The 26,599-nt window shown below is 35.0% G+C and overlaps 1 protein-coding gene across 1 annotated transcript in view; it reads left to right on the top strand.

Annotated features, from left to right (window-relative positions):
* Positions 1-24,724, top strand: part of SLC12A1 (solute carrier family 12 member 1) — a 151,056-nt gene extending 126,332 nt beyond the window's left edge. Inside the window, exons 22-27 of the mRNA XM_044665187.1 lie at positions 3,165-3,296; positions 3,519-3,630; positions 5,123-5,209; positions 17,877-18,012; positions 22,167-22,234; positions 23,450-24,724. Of these exons, the coding sequence (XP_044521122.1) occupies positions 3,165-3,296; positions 3,519-3,630; positions 5,123-5,209; positions 17,877-18,012; positions 22,167-22,234; positions 23,450-23,585 (671 nt within the window). The 3' untranslated portion in view covers positions 23,586-24,724. The remainder of the gene's footprint in view (positions 1-3,164; positions 3,297-3,518; positions 3,631-5,122; positions 5,210-17,876; positions 18,013-22,166; positions 22,235-23,449) is intronic.
* Positions 24,725-26,599: the final 1,875 nt, after the last annotated feature.

The following is a 26,599-nucleotide window of genomic DNA, read 5'->3' as shown; positions in this document are numbered from 1 at the left end:
TAATTAAAATTAAAAATGCATGACTAAAAAAAGAAAAAAGAAAAACAACTGAGTTGAAAGATAGAAAGATTGTTTTAAATTATTGGACTACAAGAAAATTATGACCAATAAAAGGATCCTAGACATCATATTTTAAGAAATTATGAAGGAAAAATGCCCCAATGTGGTTTCCTCTTTCCTTTATAAAGACTTTCATTCAAAAAATCCATTAATCAATCAATCAACAAGCCTTTAATAAGTATCCTCTTCGTGCCAGGAAATAGAGTAGGCACTAGGGACATTAACAATCCTTTCTCTCAAGAAGCTTACATTCTTGTGATGGAAATACATTTACTCGCAAAACAGATCCTTATACCTTATACCGTCTTCATATGTGACAGGCAATTTAGAAAGCTTGGCATTAGAATGATAGGACTTTTAGAGGTAGACTTCCAATCTTTCAATGTCCTCTTTTTATAGATGAGGAAACTGAGTTCCAAAAAATTTGACTTGCCTTAAGTCACACTAATTAGTGGCCAAGTTAGAGCAAGAACTCTGGATTCATGACTTTCAAGTCTGATGTCTTTTCCACTATACTTCACTGCATTTTTCAGAGTGCTTTTCTCTCCCAGTAAGAAAACATAATTTCCTTCTCTATCAATGAAAAGAAGCTACACTATCATGGAAGTTGTGGGGGTCAGGGGGACGTTTGCCTTTATGTATTGCTTTGGTAAATACATACCATTCTTCTCTAAAACTCAGGCTACCACAATGATCCAGAAAGGCAAAAAATTAAAATTAAAAAGGAGCAAATCATGCTTAGCATTTAAAAACACAACACTGTTTGTTTTAGTTGTTTGGTAGCTCTTCTGGGCTTTAAAATCAGGATCAATTCTTCCCTCAGTTATTCAGATGCAAGTTCTATGGACTGCAATAGATTTGTATACATAAGTAAGACCAATGTTTCACAAAAAATCATAGAATTTCAGAGTTGGAAGAGATTTCACCATCTAATACAGATGTTCTTAACCTGGAGCTAGGGGATAAATTTCAAGATACTTGTGATCTCAGATGTCAAAAAAAATTATTTATTTTCATTAACCTTATTCCCTTCCATTAATTAAAAACATTATTCTTAGGAGAAGTCCATGGTTTTTGTTAGATTGCCCAAGGAGTCCATGATGCCAGAAAAGCTTATGAGCTCCTGATTTGTAGGAGAATAAATACATCCTACTGTACAAGTGGCTGTCTAGTCTTTGCATAAAGAGCTCCATATGTAAACTATGTGTATGTATGTGTGCATGTGCTTCCTTGTGTGTATATTTCATTTAGTCCTTTAAACATTCAGCATTGTTTCTTGACTCTGAAAGCAAGTCTCAGACCATTTTGTTCATAAATGTTCTTCTCTTATGGGTCCAATCAAGACTAGGGAAATTGAAACTAGAGAGAAGTAAATAATTGCTTTAGAATTCTCAATTCCAAAATATGGCAACACTAAAAGATAGTACAAAGCATCTTTGGAGCCTGATAAGTCAGAGAAAAACCTCAAAGAAGGCTATCATCTCTACTTTAAATACTAGCATAACACTTTTTGAAATATAGCAATAAAGTCACAACATTCAAAGAAAATTAAGATTAGAAGTTATATACAGGTTAAGGTCCATCATGTCCAAGTGGCTATTTGAACATGGGCTGAAGATACTGATAAGATGCTATTGTCTCCCTATGTGCAGTTTTTCTATATAATTAGAAACTAAAAAATTAGTTTTTAAAAAATAGCAACTTTTACCTACTTTTTTAAGTTTTGAAAGATTTTTAAACTTAATAAAAGTTTGACATTTTAATGTTTTTAAAAAATTATTTTACTGAGAAATCAGAAGGGGAGAATGTAGGTAAAATATGAGAGTAATTGCTTCAGTAAACTGGTTTTAGTGTCTATTTTTCTATTATTTTCTTTGAGGGAATATGAAAAGATGATAATAATGAAGGAGGGAGGTGTGATGGAATACTAAAAAAAGTTATTTAACAGGTGCCCCTAAAAAGCTTAGGTTATAGCTTTAAAAATCAAAGGTTAACAGTTTGTTTGGGGAAAGATAATTTTTCAATTGCTAAAAAACTGTTACTAAAAGTTCAATCAGTCAGGAATGCTCAATGAAAGCATTTTTTATGTGTGAAGGTGCTAGAAATACAAAGACAAAAATGAAACAGTTCCTGTCCTCAAGGAGCTTACGTTCTGTTGAGGAAAGTAACTTGCATAGAGGAAAGGCCATTGGTAACTATCTTCCAGTGTAGTTTGCTGGCCCATCAATACATGCCTAAGAAGTACATTTGTAAATATACATAAAATGAACGCATGGTAAGTTTTTAAAAGAAGTCACTAAAACTTGGAGGAATCAGGCAAGGGTAGATGTAGAAGGTGGTGCTTGACTTTGACACAATTTCTTTAGTATCTTTAAAACCTATTCAATTCTAATATCTATATCTATCTATTATTAGCTTCCTTAAGGGGAAGGGGGATGGAAACTATGCTTAGGAAATGGAGATGTTAGGACCTTCAAAAATAGGGGGAAAGCAGGAGACATAGAGCCAAGATGGTAGAGGGGCCTTAAAGACTATTATAGAACCAGATTTTCACATGATATAAAAACATTCATAATCCTGTAACTATAAAATTCTGCATGTATTGTCATGTTACATAGTTAAGGATCTGTATGATAGTAATTTTCATTTTTGGATAAATTGGAAATATTAGAATTCTCAAGTAAATTCATATCTGGAATTTGGAAATTGTCTTGGTGGATTTGTTGTTATTTGAAGTTTCTAAACTATTATAATATAAATGGGTCAGATTACTGAAATTGCCACATGACTAAACAGCAATTTCCCTATGTGGACCAAGGAACTGAAAAATACACAAAGCTCTCTAAAATTAAAGTTTGTAATTCTAAGGCAAGTTCTAAATCTTTATTCAAGAGTTAAAAGTGATAGTAATCATCATACAATAAAACTTTACCTATAATTCCCTTTTTTAAAAAGAGAGAAAATTATTTATTTAATTCTTTATCTACCCAATTTTTCAAATTTAACTCTTTCCTCCAAAAGAAAAAAAGTCATCTGTTTTAGTCAATCGATTTATTAGCAAGTTATTTTGTTACCATTTAAAAATTTTTCTTTTTTCATTTCAGACAGTGGTATTAACACAATCCAATCAATGCATGTAGGGGAGTTCAACCAAAGACTGGTGGAAGCCAGCACTCAGTTTAAAAAAAAGCAAGGCAAAGGCACCATTGATGTTTGGTGGTTGTTTGATGATGGAGGTAAGTGGCACTGAAATATATAGCAAGGGATGGGATTTCCATATTGACAAATTTAGCATAACATATGGGAAACATGATAAAGTATGAAATTTCTATATTTTTCAGCGTTTAAAAAGTTATAGGATCTATAAATTCAGAGCTGAATAAAGGAACTGAGATGTTTTCTTTCACTTATACACATTCATATTACAGAATCACAATAAAGTTTTTTTCCCCCTCCAGGGTTAACACTCCTAATCCCTTATATCCTGACTCTCAGGAAAAAATGGAAAGACTGCAAATTGAGGATATATGTTGGAGGCAAGATAAATCGTATCGAAGAAGAAAAAATAGCGTACGTATTGGCAATTTCTGTCGTTTAAAATAGTCGCTTGGTTCATGGTTAATACTATGCAATAGCTCCTCTTAAGGTCTCTAAGAACTTTTCAGGTACAATTAAAATAAAAATAAAATAATTTTGATAGAGCTTAGATTTCTTTTCTTTCCCATAATTTACCATTCCAAGTATCTGGTAAGTATATCAAGGTGTTGTTTTTTGGGTTTTTTTTAATCACCATATTCCCACCAATTGGAAGAGTTAAATGCTTTTAAAATATTTCACCTCATTTAAAATTATTTCATCTCGTATTATTTCATCTTCATTTCCAGGGTTCCAGAAGAATGGGAATACCATTCTTCTTTAATGTTTATGTGGTTTTATCTAGTTGACAATTCAAAAAATAGAGACACCTGATGTTATGCCTACATCTGCCTGAGAGAGAAGAAAATATAAGGGATGATTCCAATTTTATAGATGCAAACTGGCTGATCCAATAACTAACCTTCCAGTCTTTGTACTACAATTAGTAATTGTATCCTTAGAAAGGTGGTATGATATCACTACTATTCTCCCAGTGGTGCTGGGGTAATAGCTGATAACTACGAAGTACCATCCTCTTAGAAGAACTGAAACTTTAGATCAGTGATTCCCAAAGTGGGCTCCACCACCCCTTGGCGGGTGCTGCAGTGATCCAGGGGAGTGGTGATGGCCACAGATGCATTTGGGGGCAGTGAATAACTGTAAGGGAGCGGTGATAGTATGTGACAGGAGGCGCTAAATAATATTTTTTCTGGAAAGGGGACAGTAGGCCAAAAAAGTTGGGAACCACTGCTTTAGATGATCTGAAGGACATATTAGGTATATTAGGTATAAGTTGTTATTAGTCATTCATTTGGGAATAAGTAGACTACAGAATAATAACAATAATGACTTGCATACAAGAATTGACATAAAAAGCAGCAGCAGGAATGTCCTGTCATGCAACCAGAGTGGTAATAATAGACACAAAACCAGTGTTATACTGGTATTCAAAGACTATTGAAAGAATCGAAGAAAGCCTTTAATGTATTGAGTAGATTTTCTCTGGGTGATTTGTACAGACAGACAATTTTTGCACAGAATGAAAAGTTATAGAGAGACTTCAAATGTACAAGTGGAAAGAGTATGCATTTTTAAACCTGTCAAAAAGTCCAAGTTGAAAAAAAATGTGAACAAATTATCACTTTTCTTCCTTAACATTTCTAATCCCATTTTCTAGGTCTGGCTTTTGCACCTATACAACTTTCTCTTGGGGCTTCAATGAAGCAATGTAGCCCAAACTTAATATATCCATCAAGTGTTGTAACAAAATCAAACACTAACTAAAATCTTTTAGATAAATTAGCTTGCCTGTGAAGCTCAGCTGAAATGAAACATGATTGTTTTAATATTGTAACTCAAATACAAATATTGTTTGATTGAGAGTAGTTAAATATGTAGTAATGAAATGTTCTTTCTTATGTTTTAGGATGGCTGCGCTTTTGAGCAAATTTAGGATAAAATTTGCAGACATCCATATCATTGGTGACATCAATATTAAACCAAACAAAGAAAGGTATGAAACATTTATCAAAATCCATTATTTACCTCCACAGTAGCCTCTTATTCTCTTTTATGTTCATTATCAAAGGGTGAGAAAACTACTTTTTTACTCCAGTCAGTTCCTGATATAGAACTGAGAGGCCTAAGATAAAATGACATAAAACCATCCAATAAATTGTTATGCAGACTACTTTCAAATGGCTAGTAAGATTTTCATAGTGAAGAAAAAGCTTGAAAATTCAGCCGAGAGAGAGAGAGATTGTACCAAGCCATTTATGAAATACCCATAATAGGAGGGCATTGATGAACTTTTGGAAATGCACTATTTTATTGTACAAGGCATGAATTTACTTTGGAGTAAGCTGTTCAGGTATAGCTCAAGGAATGTTCATTCCCTAAGATTGTTGCCCCTTCTACTTTCTTATCTCCCCCATTTTCTGTGCCCTTCTATTTTTTCTTTGTCCCTCAAACTCTAACCATTCTTTTTCCAAGGTATAAACTAATTATTTTCCTACTTATAAATTCCCAATGTGACCAACAATAAAATGCCAATCTATTAAAATTTTAAAATTCTGTTTTATTGCCAAAGCAACAGTCACTAAATTCGTGGTGATTTGTGAAACTAGTACAATTAGTTTGTTTGTTTATTTGAAGAGGGGTAGTAAGGGACTAGACCTGTATAAGCACCCATTCTGGGACTCAGTCTCTGATAGTTGCCAGAAGCACTGGGCATTCCTGACGTTCTCAGGATTACAGAGCCAGTAAGTGAAAGAAGCAAGTCTTAAAGCCTAGTCATCCTGACTCTACAGTCAGCTCTATTCATTACAGCATGTCAGATCTCTATAACCACATTCTTAGCCAATTCAAATGGTTTTGTAACTTACCTATGCCTTAATTTTATAAGAAAGCTACTTGAGCTACAATCATCTTAGTCACTCTGCTGTCATATTTGCATTTTATGCCACACAGGTCTATAATACTTTATTTTTATAAATTCTATAATTATTACAAGTTCTTAATCAAAATGAGTCTTTTCACAATTCTCTTTGGAAAATAGAATTAATATGACTACATGAACTGGACTCTAGTATAATATTCTCTGGTGGTTTTCAGAATTTTCATTTAATTGAAGAATAGATGAATTTCAATTCACCTTAAGCCCTTTCCTCTTAGTGTGTTTCCTTTATATTATCAAATAAGCTTGGAGCTTCCAGGATGGATGGGTCAGTTTCAAAGATAACTTGAGGTACCAATTCACTTAGAGGATCTGTATAATAATACAAGAAACTAAGCAGGAGTGAATAGAGGGAATCTAACTCAATCCTAGCCTCCAAAATCCTTTCCTGAGTGATTGGAATTCCTAACAGATCTTCAAAAGTAACCTATCACACAGATTTTCTCTAGACTTTTAGAGACAAAACAAGCAAAAAAAATTATCAAGTGTTCATTTCCCCAGGGTGAGTCCTCTGAAATTAGCTTATAGTGGAAACACACTGCCAAGGCACTAAAGAACCCAGAATAGCTACAGGATATGAAGGTTGCAGACTAAGAATATTCTATGGGTAGAGTTAGATTTCAACACAGGAAGGTGGGCCAATTTCCACAGTCCAAAGCCAAAAGGCTGATCATTCATTACTGCTCTTTCTTAAAAACCTCAGAATCTTACAATCTCCAAACTGAAAAGGCTCATCTAGTCCAAACCAAGAATCCCTATAACATTCCTTACAGGAAGTCATCTAGCTTTTATTTGAAGGGACCTACTGAGGGGAACTCATTCTCTTCATTCAGGTTTCATGTTATCCTTTTTCCACAACTCTTAAATTTTATGAATATGTTCCTTCTTAAAAGCAACATCATTCAAGGATGAAACCAAAAAAAGGTCAATAAACAAATGGAAAATATTTTTATAACAAACTTTCATCATCAAGGACAATGGAACTACTAAATTTGGTCACAGATATGCTGCAAGAAAAAGAAGAAATGACCCTGAAGAAATCCTATATGGGAAAAGCTGAGTGAGTAAGACTAAAAATATGCACAAGAAGGTCAGATCAGAAGCAACACAATTTTAAGAGCACAAAGTGATTGTTTCTCAAGATTTCTGAAGGAGAAGATGTCAAATGCATGAGGAGCAAGGTGGGAAACAATTTGGACCTTGTTATAACAAAAACAAAAGTCAACAGAGAATATCAATAATTACTGACCTATCCGCCTATTCCCAACTATACAGAGATTTTTTAAATAAGAATATACACACATACATTGGGTATATACCTGAGAAGAACAGGAGATGGTATTATGAACCAGAATACTGATGGAACAGGAGAAGTTTAAGTTAAATTCTCATACTTCCAAGACACTGGCCTGGACTATTTTGAGCAAGAAAGTTGTGATACAGACCTAGGGAGGTTTGGATTAACTTTGCCCCTAGACAGATTGATCTGAGACCCAGCTATGAGCCCTCTGGACAAGAAGGGCATAAAAGCAATTTTAAGACCTTGACAAAGAGTTCCTAAAACCCCAGGGAACCTCTTTGCTGAGTACTTTTAACTTTCTTGCTGGTAACTTTTATCTCCTTTTATCATCTAGACTGCTTTGAGTTAGAGAACTGCTTTTTCCCAGAGATATTTGAATATATTGCACCAGTTACAGAATGGTGACCTAGATAGATGGGAATAACCAGGTTTTCTCAAATGATATTTTATATCAGGTCACATCTTTAATCACACAACTTACTGAAAGGTATAGGGAATGTAAGATTTCACTGCATTTGTGGTTAGGAAAATAGCATTTTATTTGGTAGAACAAAACACTGCCGTAAAGGCCCTATTCTAACAAGATGTTTCCCATGTATATATAAATGTCATTTGAGACTCCTTGAATGATGTAACAACAGAAATGCTCTGTTCATTGACCTAATTTTTATTATGAGGCAAGATGTATGCTTGCCAAAGGTGTTAACCACTGTCACTGAGGATAAGCAGAATAGAATTCTAATGAAAAGGGATTCTTATAGATGGAAAGTTCCTCCAGATGCTCCTGCTTGTGAATAATGTATTGATCATATATAGTTCCTAAACACTACAGAGATTCTTAAATGAAATCTAATATTATTCAAAAAATAGCAGTCTATTATTCATTCAGGGAAAATAAATATGTGAAAGAAGAATGGCTATTGTTCAAACTGTGTTACAGTGATCCCTCGCCTATTGTAGGAGTTATGTTCCAGAGACCCCCATGATAGGTGAAAATCCGCCAAGTAGCGGGAGAGCAAACAGACCAGTGCTGGGCCAATCAGTGCCCAGGATACAGAATACAGCATTGTGGTTGGTCATCTTTCAGTCCATCAGCCAATAGTGTGCCTTGTACAATCTCACACTGGAAAACTTGCACAAGCATAGTGGCACTGCATTTCCATTGTGTACAGTACAGTATTCATCTGCAAAATCTCATGATATAGCAAAAACTACAGGATACAGAATTGGATTTTTTAAAAAACCCACAAACTGAAGCTGTGATAAGTGAACCATAATATTGCAAGGGACAACTGTATATACTATAAGAATCTAAATTTAGGTTTTATGCTAAATATGAGAATTCTAAAGTAATACTGTGGTTGCCAATCTAAAAATATTACAGCTTAAGTCAAAATAATTTTTAGCAGCTTTATTTACAAAGAGGTGGAAAGAGTGAAAGTGGAAAAATGTAGATAAAGATACAGAAAGTACTGCCTAGCTACAAATACCCTAATTTTAATCCTTATGTCTCCAGACCACAAATGTGAATCCAAAAGCAAATCTCACCAGAATCTGAATTCCTAATTAGGAAGCTGAAATCCAAAGAACCAGGAAACATTGAAGAATCTACCGAGAACCTTCAGGGTACAAGAGGCTAAGACCACCAAGAATCTCACCAGAACTCATGCTGAAGGGAGTATCCCACCAAAGCACCAACAAGTAGAGAGAGTCTCCTCACTGAAGAACTAAGGAAGGAATCACTGCACTCACCACCACAAGCCAACTCAGGATCCAGGGAAAGAGTCTCCTCCTCCAGTCTGGCTCACTAATGCAGAAAGCCTGACTGACTCCTTAGGCTGGCCTTTTAAAGCAGTTTTCTCAATTTCACTTCCTGTCACTACCCCCACTTTATGGGAACTAATTGTGGTCTTTCAATTTGCCTAACACTACCCAGGGGGTGGACAGTGGCTTCTGGAGTTGTCACCCACTCTAGCAAGTGACTTGTGAACTTTCATACTTAGTGACTGATAAGGTACTTAAGTTTTTGATTGATTAACTTAAAAGTTGCTGATTGATAGACAAAGAGAGTTTGACTCACATTTCACAACAGTTAGATTGATACCCCATAGAATTCATCCGTAAATATATCATGGACAGATGCTGCAAAAGGACATTGCAATGACTGCAGAATTGAACAGAAGGAGAGCAGGCCAAAAAATTGCCGTTTGGAAAATTGCATGGTTCTTCTCATGATCTCAAACTTCTGTCTGAAACACTAGCCCATCTTCTGAACACCAATATTTGAATGATATTACAATGGCAACAAATCATAGAATACTACTGTCTCCAAAGAAGTAACACTGAGGATCACTCAAAGGGCAATGACAGGATATATGTTGGACTTAAAACAGAGTAAAACACCTTACTTACAAAGAATTGTATAGGAGAAATAGTATAAAGGATGTCATGAGAGAAATGCATGACTGGAAAAAATGGCCAGTCATAGAGTGAGAGTAAGGAAAAGGCAAGCAATGGATAGCATATGTGTTCCACTAGGATCTACATGATGTTGAGAATGAGAAAAAAAACCCAAGAATGTCTAGATGGAATCCCCTTTGGTAGATTTATGAGAGAACATTGGCAAGAGTCACATAAGAAGGACAGGCATGTATGAGATGCAATTTTTATCATTGGAGGGAAAACTCACATCAAAGAGATCCTTTAGTCCACACTATCTATATCCATATATATGAATCTAGCTGAAATCTGCCTCTCTAACTTTTACCCTTTGGATGTATTTTTCTCATCTGGGGATTAGGCAAAATAAACCTACCTTCTTTTCAGTAGGACAACCCATTAAACATTTTAAGATACCAATCACATTTCCCTAAGTCTTCTATTCTCCATGCAAAACATCCATAGACCATTCAATTAATCTTCATGTGCTCCCACCTTCTGGGTCATATTAGTAGGCACTTGACTTTGCCAGTATCCTTCCCAAAATGTAGTAGCCAGAATGGAACACAACACTTTAGATATGATTTCAAGATTGTCACTTTTTATGTTCTGGTTACTGAGAATGTACTAGTGCAGATTAAATTCTCATCAGCATTAAAATTGTGGCTGCGGGGCAGCTGGGTAACTCAGTGGAGTGAGAGTCAGGCTTAGAGACAGGAGGTCCTAGGTTCAAACCCAGCCTCAGCCACTGCCCAGCTGTGTGACCCTGGGCAAGTCACTTGACCCCCATTGCCCACCCTTACCACTCTTCCACCTATGAGACAATACACCAAAGTACAAAGGTTAAAAAAAAATTGTGGCTGCTTTATTACAGTGTTAATTAATATTAGTTTTTTAGTCCACTAAGACCCTCAGATATTTCTGAGTTTGGTAATACCTGGAAATATGATAAATGTCATCTATTTTCCCAATGACTATTAAGAAGATATACTATTGACTCCTAGGCAATACATATATGTGCCTTGGTAATAACAATATGAATACTTCAACTTTCCAAACCTCCATCCAAAGCTTCCCTGTTATATCCCACTTGGCTATTAGGCAAGGTATTCCCATAGACCCCAAATATAGTATGACATCTTTGAGGGTGAAGACTATCTCTTTGCTTCTTTTTTTTTTTTACCCTTGTACTTTGGTGTATTGTCTCACAGGTGGAAGATTGGTAAGGGTGGGCAATGGGGGTCAAGTGACTTGCCCAGGGTCACACAGCTGGGAAGTGGCTGAGGCCGGGTTTGAACCTAGGACCTCCTGTCTCTAGGCCTGACTCTCACTCCACTGAGCTACCCAGCTGCCCTCTTTGCTTCTTTTGTATCTTCCACAAAGAACTGTTTAGGGACCATAGCTTTCCACGTATTGAATTTTCCCTGTGGGCAAGTCAAAGTTATAGTACTAGTGATGTCAGAAATGCTGTTTCTCATAGTCAAATGATCAGTTACATTTTCAGCAGTCAAAAATTGCTTTGTGTTTATTGACTTATTTTTAACAACTATTCAAGATGGATATTTTCATAAATTTTGGCCTCTATATTCATTCATCTGATATTCTTTCGTACTTTCTTGTTTTCTCACTGTTGTTTTTTTACATAGGTGTCTGTTCAATCAAGAGTTTAACTTCAGCGGCAGCTGGGTAGCTCAGTGGATTGAGAACCAGGGCTAGAGATGGGAGGTCCTAGGTTCAAATCTGGCCTCAGACACTTCCCAGCTGTGTGACCCTGGGCAAGTCACTTGACCCCCATTGCCTACCCTTACCACTCTTCTGCCTTGGAGCCAATACACAGTATTGACTCCAAGATGGAAGGTAAAGGTTTTTTAAAAAAGAGTTTAGCTTCATAGCCATCTATTATACCAGTTTCTGAAATTCCTGTATGCTCCACCATTCTTTGATTTCTGTCACAAGATGTACTGAGAAAGCTAACTGACATGTTGCTACCCACTTGCTCTTTACACAACCCATCATTCTTTGGAATATAGACTCCTTTTCATCTTATTGCATGCCTGGTTTGTGTGATATGAAACCTCTACTTATCAGAAGGTAGTAACAGGAATTAGGGGGTTCTGTAGGCTCCTGCCCCCTTTTGTCCAAGACTCAAGCTGAACCCTCCCTACAAATTGAAAAGATTATGTAACTAGAGCTGGAAGGAACCTTAGAAATCATCCATTCTAAGACCCACAATTTAAAAACAAGGAAGCTGAGGACCAGAAAGATTAAGTGATTTGCCCCTTATCACACACATAAGAGGCAGAGGCCAGGATTCTAACTTGAGCTCTTTTACTCTATGTTCAATCTTCTTTCCTTTCACCACACTGCCTCCACTTGGTATGTCAGTCAGTCAATAACTACTAAGCATCTACTATGTTCTGGGCACTGTGTTAAACACCAGGGAAACAAAAAAAAAAGAGGGAAAAATTTTTGCTTTTAAGGAGGTAACAGTAAAATGAAAGCAACAACATGGAAACAATTTATAAGCAACACAGAATAAATTGGAAATTATCAACAGAGGGAAGGCACTAGATTTAAGGTGAATCTGAAGGGGCATCTTATAGAAAATAAGATTTTACTGGAGTTGAAAAAATTCCTTCCAGAAGGCATTCCTTCCATAAAAAAAATGTTTCCAGAAGGCAAAGATGAGGTTGGAGAAACTTCCAAGATTAGAAACAGCCAGTTAAAATGCATGGAATATGGAGATGGAGTTTCTTGTGTAAGAAACAACAAAGACACCATTGTTGCTAAGTCATGCAGGATATGGAGGTTAGCAAAGTGTATATGAAGACTAGAAAGGTAAGAAAGGGCCAGGTTGCAAAGGGCTATGAATGACAAAGAGAAGTTTGTATTTGTCCTGGTGCTGATAGGAAACCACTATAGTTTATTGAAATGGGGAGAGGAGGAGTGACATGATCAGATCTGAGTAAAGAATGGACTGTATTGGGGAGGCAGTGGAGGCAATAAGACCAACCAGCAGGCTATTGCAATAGGCTAGACATGAGATAATGAGGGTCTACACCAGGGCAGTAACAGTGTCAAAGAGAAGAGAGCTTATTCAAGAGATGTTACATAAACAAAATTGGCAGTACTTGGCAACAAATTGGATATGGAAGATCAAAGAGTGTGAGAAGTCAAGGATAACACCTACAATGAGTCAGAACTTATTAGCTTGTATGGAAAAAATGGAACTCATTTTAAATTTGATATTGAAAATGTTTTTCTATGGGCTAGACCTGAGTCAGGTAACTGATTAATATTTGCCTAAAGTATTATGAGAGATAAGCACTTATTTAAGAATCTTTTTTCTCTACTATTTATGGAGGAAATAATCCTATACATTGAATGGGTTATTCTGTTATCTTGGTAGATTACAAATTCTGTTGCTATAATTTGACAAATGAATGATCCTCCTAACCAAAACTGTTGGGATCGAGGTGGGGAATCTCTACTAAAGAGATTCCCAACCATCTTCTCACAACAGCAACATCCTATTGTCACTAATCTTTCTTGGCGATCTTTCCCCAGAGAAACACTAAAAATACTCCACCTACTTTTCAAATTAAAGGAAATTTAGGTTAATTTTGTTTTGAGAATTTTCTGAGAATTTTACATCATCTCTAGATCTATGAGATGCTTGGGGATTTTGCAGCAAACAAAATGTCCACACACACAGAACATTACTCTGCCTAGACTATTCCAAGGACTTTAAAACCATGCAGTATATTTAAGTGAGGGAGACCATGTGTATATTGTGTGTGTGTGTGTATTTCTGACTCTCTGACTCTTTCTGTCTCTGTCTTTTTGTCTCTCTCTGGCCCCATACCCATGTTCTCGGCACTACTTTTTATTCACAGGCACAAAGATATTATGATAGATGAGATCTCATGCAGAAGCATCCCACCTGTGACACTAGAGAGATGAATAGGGGCAAATTTACTGCTAGTATTCTAATAAAGCCAGGTTTTGTGTCAGAAGTTAGCCACAGCTACCAACAGTTGCTATAATCCTGTGCCATTATTCCTAGGCATGGTAGTCTTTACTAGTCTTAAACTGAACATTTTTAGTCTGAATCATTCCCTCAGGCATACAGATCCTAGGCAGTGCAACCTAAGGATCTCTGAGCAAGCCTCTCCACCCCACAGAAGGTCACAATCCATCAGAAGACACTGCATAGTTTTAGAGCTCTGCCAGATCAGTAAAAACATGACTGATATGGATTGGCTTGATATCAGGTTCAGCACTTAGCACACTGATTCCAGTGCATAGCACAAAGCCTACTACATAGTAGGTGATTCGTGATGATTACTGAAAGACAAGAGTACCTGTTACGAATTATTCTCAAATATTTCTTTTAGAATATACATCAGATCTTACTTCAAAAGCATCATTCATAATAGAAAATTTGCTCTAGTGACAATAAATGAAATTTTCTTCACATCCTTAGACTTCGCAATGATGGTTTCTGGCCATCTAATTTGAAATATCAGAGTCCACTGAATCCTGTAGGTTCCAAAAGAGAACGTTTAAAGCCTCATAAAAATATATATCTTATTCCTAAGTAAGTATCACTTGATGTCCTTTTTATATGCAGCTTTTTAAAAAAGCACCAGAAAGTGACATCATGCCATTTTGGCACAAAAGTATTCCTACCAGTGGTTACCATCTTCCAGCGATGAGGATAACTTAGTGGCTTCTACCTTGGGAATTACGTACCCCTTTACTTTTCTTTTTAGTCAGTGAGTTAGTTATCTGCAACATAGCCTCAGTCCAATTTTCCTGAGTAAAATGAAAATTAATTTACCATACATGGTGAGGCTTTACAAAAGGGTTCAAACAACATACAGGTAGACAACTATAGCGAACTATAGCAATATAGACAAAGAGTATGGCTTTGGCTAGTTTATGAAATTAAAATTCAATGAGTTTCCAATTTGCTTGTTCTGTTGTTAAGCTCAAGTAAAGAATATACATGAGCTCAGTTCTGGAATGGGAGTAAATTGTATTCCTACTTGTCCTGTCAGGCTATGCGAGATTAGAATGGATGGGAGGGTGGATGAATGGAAGAATGAGAAAATAATTGAGCCAGGAGAAACTGAGAGAGTCACATATTTAAATATGATTCTTTTACGACATGGAATGAATTTGGAGTCAAAGGCCAGAAAGAAGACAAGAATATTCAAATGAGAATCAGAGAAAATTAGAAGCAATTAAGCAGGGAAATTTAGTATAACAGCAATGGCAGGGTAGCTAACAACAGAATTTTGTGCTTTGCCTAAGAAGAAAAGAAATCTTGATGTGGGAACCTGAGAAATTATGCAATTATAGGAAAGTTTTGTTGCCTGGCATATTGGATCAATTATTTGAATCATGGGAAGAAAGAAAGGAAGGAGTAGTTAGTTATCAGATAATAAAAAAAATCTGGGTTAAATAAGAATTATACTTAACAATGGAATATCATACCATATATAGATCACCATAAGAGCAATTAGAAAGTTCTTTAATTAGGGTAATCAGGTTTAGAAAGGAACCCAGGGAGCTGGGCTGAAGAGAAAAATATAAGGATTGTTAACATTTTTACCTGTTATTTCACAAAGAACTTAGAAATTTCCTGCTTGTAGCTCTGAAAAAATACTTAGCCTGCTCAATCTAAATTTACACCAGGTTTCAGTAGAGAACAGTTCACCTGTTTATTTAACGGGTGCTATCAACTAATTAAAAGACTCCTTGTAACAAAAAAAAAACTAACTTGAATTTAGATAACACTTTATATTTTTCAAGAATCATAACTTTATATCTGAATGAGGAAACTGAGGGCCAGAGAAGTTAAGTGACTTTTCCAAGGTTTCAATGGTAGTAAAAATTCTGCACCATTCCACTGTACCATGCTGTCTCCATCCCTCAAAATAGTCCTCAAGATAGACAACAAATGAGAAAACTGAAAGCAAAATCCATTAAATAATTTACCCCTCTAAGTTGATGGTAGGGCTAGAACTAAAATTCATGTCTCTTGATTCCTGGCCCACTTTCTTGGAGACAACTAGGGGTGTACATTGCATAGCCCCCTGGACCTGGAATCAGGAAGATTCATCTTCATGAGTTCAAATTTAACTTCATATTCTTCCTAGCTGTGTGACCCTGGGCAAGTCACTACACCTCAATTTCCTCTGGTGATCATGATAGTGATTTTACCTCACAGAATTGTTATAAGGATTAAGTGAGGTAATATTTGTAAAACACAGCATAATACCTAACAGATACCTAATAAGGTCTTGTTTCCTTCCTTCTTAGTGCAGTATTAATTTCTATTACACCAGGGGTCGGCAACGTATGGCTCTTTCTGCAGAAACTATAAAGTCAATTTTTTTTCAGGCGCTGTTACAGAAGCTCGCACTATGAGCACTGTACGGCTCTCACAAAATTACATTTTAAAAAATGTGGCGTCTATGGCTTTCACGGCCAAAAAGGTTGCCGACCCCTGTATTACACCATACTGTTTCTAGAAGTGTTTTTAGGAAATGGTTGCAGGCAAGCATATAAAAACCACTATTAAGTGGTACTTGCTACCAGTTTCACAACTGCTATGCTGTCAGACATATTCCTAAATGGTGCTATGTAATAGAAATTGTGATGATATATCATATCAGTTGTTAATTTTTCTAACAAAAGTGCACGTGTGTGGATTCAATTTTCTCCCTTTGCAATTTTTCCTATATGCCAAATCTATATCTGACCTACTCGCTAAAGAATCTGATTTATTATTTTATGTTTTTAGCTCATTGCTTCATTAATCCAGTTTTAATAATAATTTTCCTAGACTCTAAATTTTACTGTTTCCTACAGGTTCTGTCCAGCCCTCTGATTTCACTTATAAATTGAAAAAAGTTGCTTGAGCCCTAAGGAGTTTGATTCTTTGCCTATGGTCACACAATGTCACAAGAAGGATTTCAATCCAATTCTTAATTCCAATGCTTGTCTTCCATTTTCCTTTCCAAAGCTACTAAATTCAAATTAAATTATGTTACATATAAAATAAAAAAAGATTTTGTTTCGAAAAATTGAGAGTTTAAAGAAATATGCTGACAGTATTTAACGTCTTATATTGTTGTTTTTTAAGTTTTATTGTTATGATTGGAGAAATAAATTTAATATTTTTCTGGAAGACAAGATTAAGATATGCAAATATTTTAAAATATTATGAAGCTCCTAATAAGTAGGCATCTCTCCCATAATGTGTTTTCCTTTTAATCATATATAAGTATTCCTAGCTTTGTAGATATTAAAATCCATCCCAACTACGATGCCTCCTAAAATATATTCAAATACTAGGCATTTGAAAAACTCTCTCCTACCACTGGGACACACAAAGATAAAAAAGCAGCATTATCACAACTGTTATAAAAAACATCCATTTTTTAAGTCATTAAATTCACAGGTTTATATACTTTTCACATTCAACATGCTCATACCATACTGACAAATTGGTAAGTGGACAGGACAGGTGGTCTGAAAACTAAAGCAGGCTCTTTATAACTCTTAACTAAATCTAATACATATTCACCAGTTCACAGGATATTTCCCAAGTAGAATGTACAATAACCAAATGGAAAATTATTTTATATTCTAATATATCTATATGAAAGTAATTTGCTTGGGTGGAAATTACCTCACTAGAGTTAGTAGTATTCCTGTATTTTTGTGTTTAACCTCAACATTAATATTTCATGGGCTGGTGACATACTAAACAGACTATGGCCATCTTCTAAGTAGCCAACAGAATAGATACATCTTTGTTCACAGGACACTGCCTGCATAAATAATTCTTAAAAGATTTGCATGACATTCTGCACTGATTCCATAGTCAGCAGGACCAGTAATACTTAGAGTATCTGTGAAATAATGAGTTAGTTTCCTACTGTGAGGCATCCTTTATTATTCCAATTTCAGCTGGAAATTCTTTGAAGAGATGATTGAACCATATCGTCTCCATGAAAGCTGCAAAGATTTAACCACTGCTGAGAAATTAAAAAGAGAAACACCATGGAAAATTACAGATTCAGAACTAGAAGCGTTCAAGGAAAAGGTAAAGGCTTGTCTTCTCTTAATTCTTACATTGTTGTCTGAATAGCTGAAAAGAAAACAGCTGAAAGAGCAACAGTGGAAATCTCTATTATTCACTTTCATTTTTCAGGTCGTCTTAGAGGTTCTGCATTTTTAGGTGTTTTTCAATCATCTTATTAGGTATAACTACTTTGAAAATGGTTTATTTCCATTTCTTTTGGTTCAGCTTATAAAATCAATGTTGTTTTAGAAAAGAAGAAAAGTAAATTTCCCATAGGAATCATGATGTAAGTATCTATGTGTCTAGTATCCAAGTGCAGCCCTTTTTAATACAGGCTGTATAACCTATGAGCACCACCAAAGTCAAATATTAGGTACCATTTACTTCTGTGAAAAAGTGTGGAGTCCATGGAAGTCTCAGCAAAGATTTAAGTTGAAGAACTTAAAGAATGGGTAGGCAATAGTCATTGCATTAAAAAATCATGCTAAAGATAGTTTAGTGATAAGGATCTTATTATAAAACCATTATAAGTCAAAAATAAGGGTAGCGCTCAACCTAGAGATCAGATGGGTAATACTGGGTAATCTCCATAAAATGGCCAGAATTAATCCAACACTTAAAGTGTCATGTATTATGTACATATTCATATAGATATATAAAATGTAAGAGGGACTAGGTATGAAAAGATGAAAAATGACATCATCCTTGTCTTCCAAGAGGGAACGAACTCTTGGTAATAGGAAGGACATTACAGTACACAAAGTATTCCACAAAATAGAATGTAATAGGGCAAAGGAGAAATTGAGACAGTGTTCTAGGAAAATCTGAAGAAGAATCAATAATCAAAAAACTTCCTTGGACTTTACAGTAGAGTACATATAACTAATTACCCTGATCTGTATTTAGATCAATGGGAACTGGTCACTTTTCCAATACAGAATTTCCAATAGTTGATCATATTTCCAATTGAACTGAATAATAAAATCCAGGAAAACAACTGGAAATTATACAACAAACTGGAATTTGTGGTTCCTTTAATATATAAATAAACTTTAATTATGGAACAAAGCAAAATTTGTGGTTTGTTTCCCATACAAACTATTTTTATTTTTCAGGGCTATCAAGTACATGAGGCTTTTTTCTGGTTTTAGAGATTGCTGTTTATAAGGATAGATGGGTTAATAGTTGATTTGGTAGTTTCTAATTAATTGACTTACCAATGTGAGATCCATAAAAGGTAAGTCCTACTAGATTCCTCACCATTGGAAAGTATTCACTTAAGATCTCTTTCTTTCTTTGTTATCAATTCTATTCTATTCAGTGAATGCAGCTTATATTATGTTTTGAAGTAAAAAAAGAACTTGTAAAAGTCAAAATCCCCATCTCAAATGGATTTCAAAGTCAAATAAAATATTCAAATGGGTACAAACCTATGTGTGTATGTATATATAAAAATATATACACACATGATATATGTGTGTATATGCTATCTGAATCTGTTTGGGATCAAATATAAACCCATTGAGTTTTTCTTCTAAGCTCAAAAAGGATTTTTGGATGTGTTGAATTCTGATTTTTGCTTAAAGTAAGGGATGTATGTTGTTCTAGGTATGAGACTATAGAAGTGGGAAGATCGAAGCAAAATCAGGGAGGAAGGAATGTAGCTGATGGTGATCAGGTTAGGCTTAATGAAAACATCGTGATGATCAAGCAAAAAAAGGAATAAAGTAGAATGAAGTGGTTTGACAGAGTTTTAAAATGATGCTCATTTTGAATCAGAGTAGATATTAATGGAGGCAAATCAATGAAAATTTTACGGAAGGGATATAAGGTGAGTCATAAGGTTTGTTCATTCATTTATAAGGCTTAACAATGGTTTTTATAAATGGACAAAATAGAATGCACAGAACAACTTGGAAAGGAACAGACCTTATTCAGAAATGTCAGTAAATCAAGTGTCATACCTATCTAATCTGAATGAGGGATGTGGTAAGTAGAGACTGAGGGAAAAAACATGAATGCAAGCATTTTATGGTAGGAAATATGGCACCCAATCTGAATGTTTATAATAGAGGAAAGTGAGAACAACCAAACATCATACCAAAGTGAACTTGTTTGAGAAGAGAGAATAATAAGAAATGACTAAAAATATTAGGATTTTCTTTGTTTTATAAAATTGTCTATTCAGTTAGTTCAATAAAATTTTATTAAATGCCTACTAAGTGCCAGACACCAGGCTAAATACAAAAAGGAGCAAAATACAGTCTCCACCTACAAGGAACTTAAAAATCTAATGGGGGAAATATCTTCTAGACTAGAGAAAACTGTTTTCCCACAAATTAAAAACCAAGAATTCTGTGGAAAAAAATGTTAGGAATACTTTCTCACAAAAATATGAAAATCAAAATTGTGCATCAAAATGTTTACCACTTGTATACTTTTTTTAGTATAAGTACAACTTTATTTCCTGTGTTTTAGCCTGTTTCCTTTATCCCTTGAGATGTTACATATCCACCAGCCCTCTGAACAAGCATTTATAGATATTGTCAATATATTTCAAGCCTAGCCATGTTGCATGGCCAAATTAGCTTGGGAATCACTGGTCTAGCAAAACAGAGAACTGAACCAGACCCAGAAAGTTATAGCCATGTCAGGTCAGGTGACTATGCAATTCTTTTTTTTTTCTTGAACCAGTGAAATGATGATAATAACTGACATCCCTTGCTTCTGTCACTGGAACATTGTACAGATAAATTAGATTTGGCCATTTATTAAAATGTGGCAAATGATTCATGTTGAAGCATGCATTAACTGTTTTGTCCCACTAAGCTGCCAATTTTTGCTAGACAACAGCATGAGCCCTCCTGCCCTTAAAGGGATAGTGCAGTTCTTACAATTGGGTCAGTTGTTCATTTACTAGTAGAAATATGTGCCTTATGACTGAAAAATGCACCGTGCTTCCTCGGAAAGATGAAATGTAATTCAGCCTCTCTTAGACTATTCAAAGGAAATTAAGACCAGACTTATTTCCCTCACCTGATTAGTTTCCTTAATTCCCAAATATTTTTCTCTATTCTTTCTCTCCGTTACCCCTTTGTGAGGTTATGTTTGAATCTATTCTTAATTACTTAGAACACATTCTTTACAACAGTAGATAGGTAGGGGCCACAGTGGATAAAGCTCTGGGCCTGGAGTCAGGAAGACCCAAGTTCAAATGCAGCCTCGGACACTTAATAACTATGTGACTCTGGGCAAGTCACTGACTCAGTTTACTTGTCTGTAAAATGGGTATAACAACGGCATCTCTCTCTCAGAATCAAATGAGATAATATCTATATAGCATTTAGCACAGTGCCTGGCACATAGCAAGCAGTATGCAAATGTTAATTTATTATTATCCTTTTTCTGGAAATCATTCAAATGTTTCTTATTAGTTTTATGATTTTTTCAAGATTGAACAGAAGAATTGCACTTATTAAAAATTATAGCTTTAATGAATAAAAGAGATATTAAAAGAGTTCCAGAACTAGAGGTGGGAGGATCTGGGTTCAAATATGACCTCAGTTACTTCCTACCTGTGTGACCCCTCCCAAGTCACTTAACCCCTATTGCCTGCCACGTTTCTGACTTAGAATTGATAGTAAGACAGAAAATAAGGGTTAAAAATAATAATTATTAGTTTAAAAAAAAAAGGAAGCTACCAAACAAAACAAAATGGAAAGCTCTAGAGATGGCATGCTCTAGTGAGCCACTCACCCTCCTTACCCTGGTCTCTATCTTCCTGACAACATCCACCAATGTCCTAGGGTTTCTGTCTGCTTTAGAGCAGTATTCTCTCTCAGCTAAGGGTGCCTGCCATTCCACTTCCCTCAGGTGGAATTTGGATGGTTGCTCCCAGCACAAAAATTCTGGAGTTCTGGAGTAGAAGGAACATAATTTCTAGAGGCAAGAGCCCTATGTTCAGATCTTGCCTGTGACACTTGCTACCTGCCTAACCTTGAGCAAGTCACTTAACATCCCTGAGACTCAGTTTCCTTATCTATAAAATGAGGTGGTTGAACTAGATGAACTTTGAGGGCCCTTCTGCCTCTAGATTTATCTCCCTAGGATGCTATGAACAGATAACAGCCCAGACCAAAGTCATTTGCTACAAAATCTGATTTATTTTTCCATAGTGTTACCGTCAAGTCCGATTGAATGAACTCTTACAAGAACACTCACGAGCTGCTAATCTCATTGTTCTGTAAGTACCATTCCAAAAGTTGATATATAGATAGACAGATAGATTTAGTGTGTATGATATGTATATTACATGCATAATAATATGATATATAATACAAGCACATGCATGTTATATATAACCATGTTGTGTATATATCTTTACACGTATATTATACATATAGTATATGTATATATCATTATATATGTATGTTGTGTGCATTTGTATATTATATACATAATGTTTCTAAAATGCATATGTATATACATCAGTATTATGTTGAAATTGTATATGCATATATATGTTACACATATATAAACACATATTTACCTATTAAGGCTACATAAAAAAATGTAATAATAGTAAACAAATAGCCAAATTGACCTAAAGTTAAAGGAAAAAAATTTACACCAAACTAAAAAACTTTTAGGATATGATTTGAGAGAGCAAGTGGAAATATAAATTGGTAAACTCTGATAGCTAAGCATGAAAGGTTCATCACTTGTTTTGTAGTTTCTATCCTCTAAGAGTTGACTCCTATAAAAATATAAGTATTCAAGCTGAAGATGGGGGCTAATCTCTCAGAGATAGTGTTGAAAAGTTTGGAGAAGGGCCCTAAACTAGATGACCCTCCAAAGTTCCTAACAACTTAAAAGTGTGCTTTTCCTAAAATTCTTATAATGGCATCAATTTAAGAAAAAACTGGTCTTGGTTTTTCCAAAGATCAGTAAAGCAACTGAGCGGCATAATGAGAGCGGCAAACTGGTCCTCAGAAGCTTCTTTCTGCTCTGTCTCTGCTGCTCCCTCAAAATGTAATCTTGAGTAAATCAATTAATCACTTTGGGTCTGTGAAAAGAGGAAGTTCAATTAAGATGATGTCTAAGGTATCTTCTAACTGTGAAATGATATGATATATTCATTTTCATTATTTATCCCTCTCTTCTTTCTGTAATCTAGCACCCCAGACTGATTTGTCTGATTTTCAGAATACTTATATTCTATAAGAATTACCATTAGTTTAAGGTCAACCCTCAGACTCCTTTAAGTGTTTTGGCTTTTTCTTGATACAATCAATCAGGATATTAGTGAACAAATAGTCTAGAAATACTGTTGGTGTTAACTTCTATCACATTTTTTTAACTTTTTCTCTGTGTGTGTGTGTGTATGTGTGTGTGTGTGTGTGTGTGTGTGTGCGCGCGTGTGTGTGTCTTTCTTCACTCCCCAATCCAATTCCAATAGGAGTCTTCCAGTGGCTAGAAAAGCCACTATATCGGATACATTGTACATGGCCTGGCTAGAAATCCTCACAAAGAACCTCCCTCCTGTCTTGTTGGTTAGAGGAAATCACAAAAATGTCCTAACTTTCTATTCTTAATATACAAAGGCTTCAAGTATAATTCATTTTAATGTGCAAATGGAAAACTGTCAAGTACTTTGTCTACCAGATCTGATCTCAAGTGACTTCTAAAGATCATCATTTTGGCTCATAACCAACTCTGTCACCATTTTTAAACTTACTAATAAAACCAAAATAATGTAAACCTATCTGTTAAAAGACTTACTAGCATTGGGAGAAGCAGGACCTGCTTCCAGGCAAATGCTATCAGTGTTGCCTGTACATAAATAAGGATGTGAGAGAAAGGCATGTTTGCTTGTATGTATTTTGAAAACTACTATGGCTCTAAATTCCACTGGAAAAGGAATCAAATCTTCTCTTTCCCTGGTATTTGCTTACTGGTCTAAATATAGTCTTCAAAAAACATGTGTTAACTAACTGATCTAGTAACTCAGGCTTATAAAATATAAATTTGGCAGGAACAATGATCATTTGGAGCCTCCAGAGAGATTTATTTAACAAAGGTGGATTAAAAATCAGTCACTGAAAACTACTGAAAAATTCCTTGTTATTAAATGTTCAAAGCATTTGGTTAAAATCAGCAATTTAATGTAATTATAGATATACTATTAATATTCAGCTTGAATTTACTGCCTACTTGAAAATATATATAACTGGATTATATAAATGCATATATTTTAATTAAACAAATAATGCGTGTTATCCTTTGAATATATGTTTTAATTGACCTTTATAATATTGTTTGAAGTTGCCATTATAGTACTACTTATGTGGGATTTCTTCTAATTAAATAGTTGGTACGTAGGAAATATTTAAAGTCTTTTAGTTGAAAAATACATGCCATTGATTTTCAAATTGTCATATATTTCCATACAGAGAGAGAGAATCACACTTTAATTATTTTATGTGGTGATGACCTGTGTTTAAAAGAATAATTAATGAAAAGTTAAATTAAGAAACATTCAAGATTTAGAATATATATTCATTTTCTTTTTTTCCTTTTATCTTTGAGACTTATTTACCAAAACCAATTAGAAATAAATTTTCCAAACGTTTTCCCCCAAATGAATGACTTGATTTTTGTGACGAATTTTGACTGCTTTTAACTGATATATTAAAAAACGAACTTGAAATAAATAGATCAATTGTGACTGCCATGGACTATTGTGTTTTTTACCTTTTCATTATGAAGGTTGAATCAAAGTTAATGCTTTGGAGATCTGGATCAATGACTATCACACATCGACCTAAAGGAAAGGAGGAAGAAAGGAAGGAAAGAAAAGAGGGGAAAGATGAACAAGAAAACAAGATAACAGAAAAATAATACAAATTATACTTGTAGGACCATATGGTTGGGGTGGGTATGATGGGTCTGGGAGATGAGGAAGGAGAAATTATGCAGACGAATGTTAATCATACTCAGAAAGGCTCACTTAGGGTATCATCAGTGGTATTAATAACAATAGCTAACATTTATATAACTGTGCCAAACTATATTCTCATTTTCTCATTTGATCCTCAAAACAACACTGGAAGCTAGTTGCTATTATTATCCCCATTTTACAGATGAAGAAACTAAGGCAAGCTGAAATTAGGTGATTTGTTCTGGAGTCACGAGTGAATTTATAATAACTGAGGAGACAAAGTCCAAGCAATGCAATTTATTAGCAAACAGATGCAAAACAAATCAGGTCCAAGGACCTCAGCAGGAACAAGGATAACAAATACAGATTCTACACAAATATTATACAAAGGAAGTGAAAAACAGGATGTAAGGCTTTGGTAATCTGACTTCTTATTAGATGAAAATTTTGGGTCTTCTGAGATAGGACTGTTTTTCCTCCTTTTTTTTTTTTTTGTATCCCCAGCACTTAGCAAAGTGCCTAACACACAGCAAGTGCTTAATAAATGTGTATTGACTGAGGATTGCCAGTCTGGGTTTTATTTGCATGTAGGAACTGAGTATCTAGGCCTACCTCTCTATTACCTGTTTGACATGGATAGGGACTTAAGTAATGAGGTTCCCTTACCAAAAGATATTTCTCACAAACCTAAATCCAAGTCTTTCAAGAATTAGGGCTGGCTGATAAACAGGCAATATTCCAATTATTCTTTTTCCTGTGGCAAAGAGTGGATCCTGGAGAGAAATTTGTAAGCTCCCCAACCCTTTCTCTGCCTTCTCTACCTTCAGCCAAGGAACCTAACCACAGGAACCCTCACATTAACCTCTGCAGTTTTACAACCTAGCTGCTAATACAAATTGCTTTCACAGATGCCATGTTTTTTTCTTCTAAATTTAACTTTCTATATTATATAACACATTTAAGTAGATATTAGGTATTTTAAACAAAGAGATAGACAATTTTTGCACAATTGGTATGGGGACTCTTAATTCTAGTGCTAATGTAAAACAAGGATACTCTGGAAGATATAATTAAGAATAAAATAAGGCAGTGACAACTGTCCCCATAAATCTGGGATGTCTGGTAGATTTACCAGGGATTCCAGTCTATAACGCCTAATATAAGTCACCACTAGCTTTTTAAAAGTCATAATATAGTTCAATGACTCATATTCTCCATCTCCTTAAAAAGTTATTTTTCATTTCAAGCAATATTAAGGCAGAATGAAGTAACTACAATCTCAACATTTTTCACTTAAATTTTAGCCAGTTTTATAGTTGAATTCTATGTAATGATAAATTGACGACATATAATCTACTGCAAGGCTGCCTTCTAGCAACAGAACTCTTTTTAATTAAAGTGTTCTCCTTCCTAGTGGATGCCTAACTTGAATCCTATCTACCCATGTTAAATGTCAAAATTGTGGTTAATCATTTACCAGGTATAGTTAATGAGTTTCTTGGGTACCAAGATATGGTATTAGAATAATTTTATGCCTAAGTATGTGTTATTAGGGGCATATTCTTCTATATTACTTGGGACAGTCTCCTAAAAGAAATTCTCTGATCCATCAATTTATTGAAAGAATAAACCAGAGCTTTACTCCTGAAAAGCTGTAAGCAAAAAGTT

The sequence above is a fragment of the Gracilinanus agilis genome, chromosome 2, assembly GCF_016433145.1.
Source record: "Gracilinanus agilis isolate LMUSP501 chromosome 2, AgileGrace, whole genome shotgun sequence".
NCBI lineage: Eukaryota > Metazoa > Chordata > Mammalia > Didelphimorphia > Didelphidae > Gracilinanus > Gracilinanus agilis.
The sequence above is the reverse complement of the archived record's forward strand: the minus strand, read 5'-3'. Positions and strand labels throughout refer to the sequence as shown.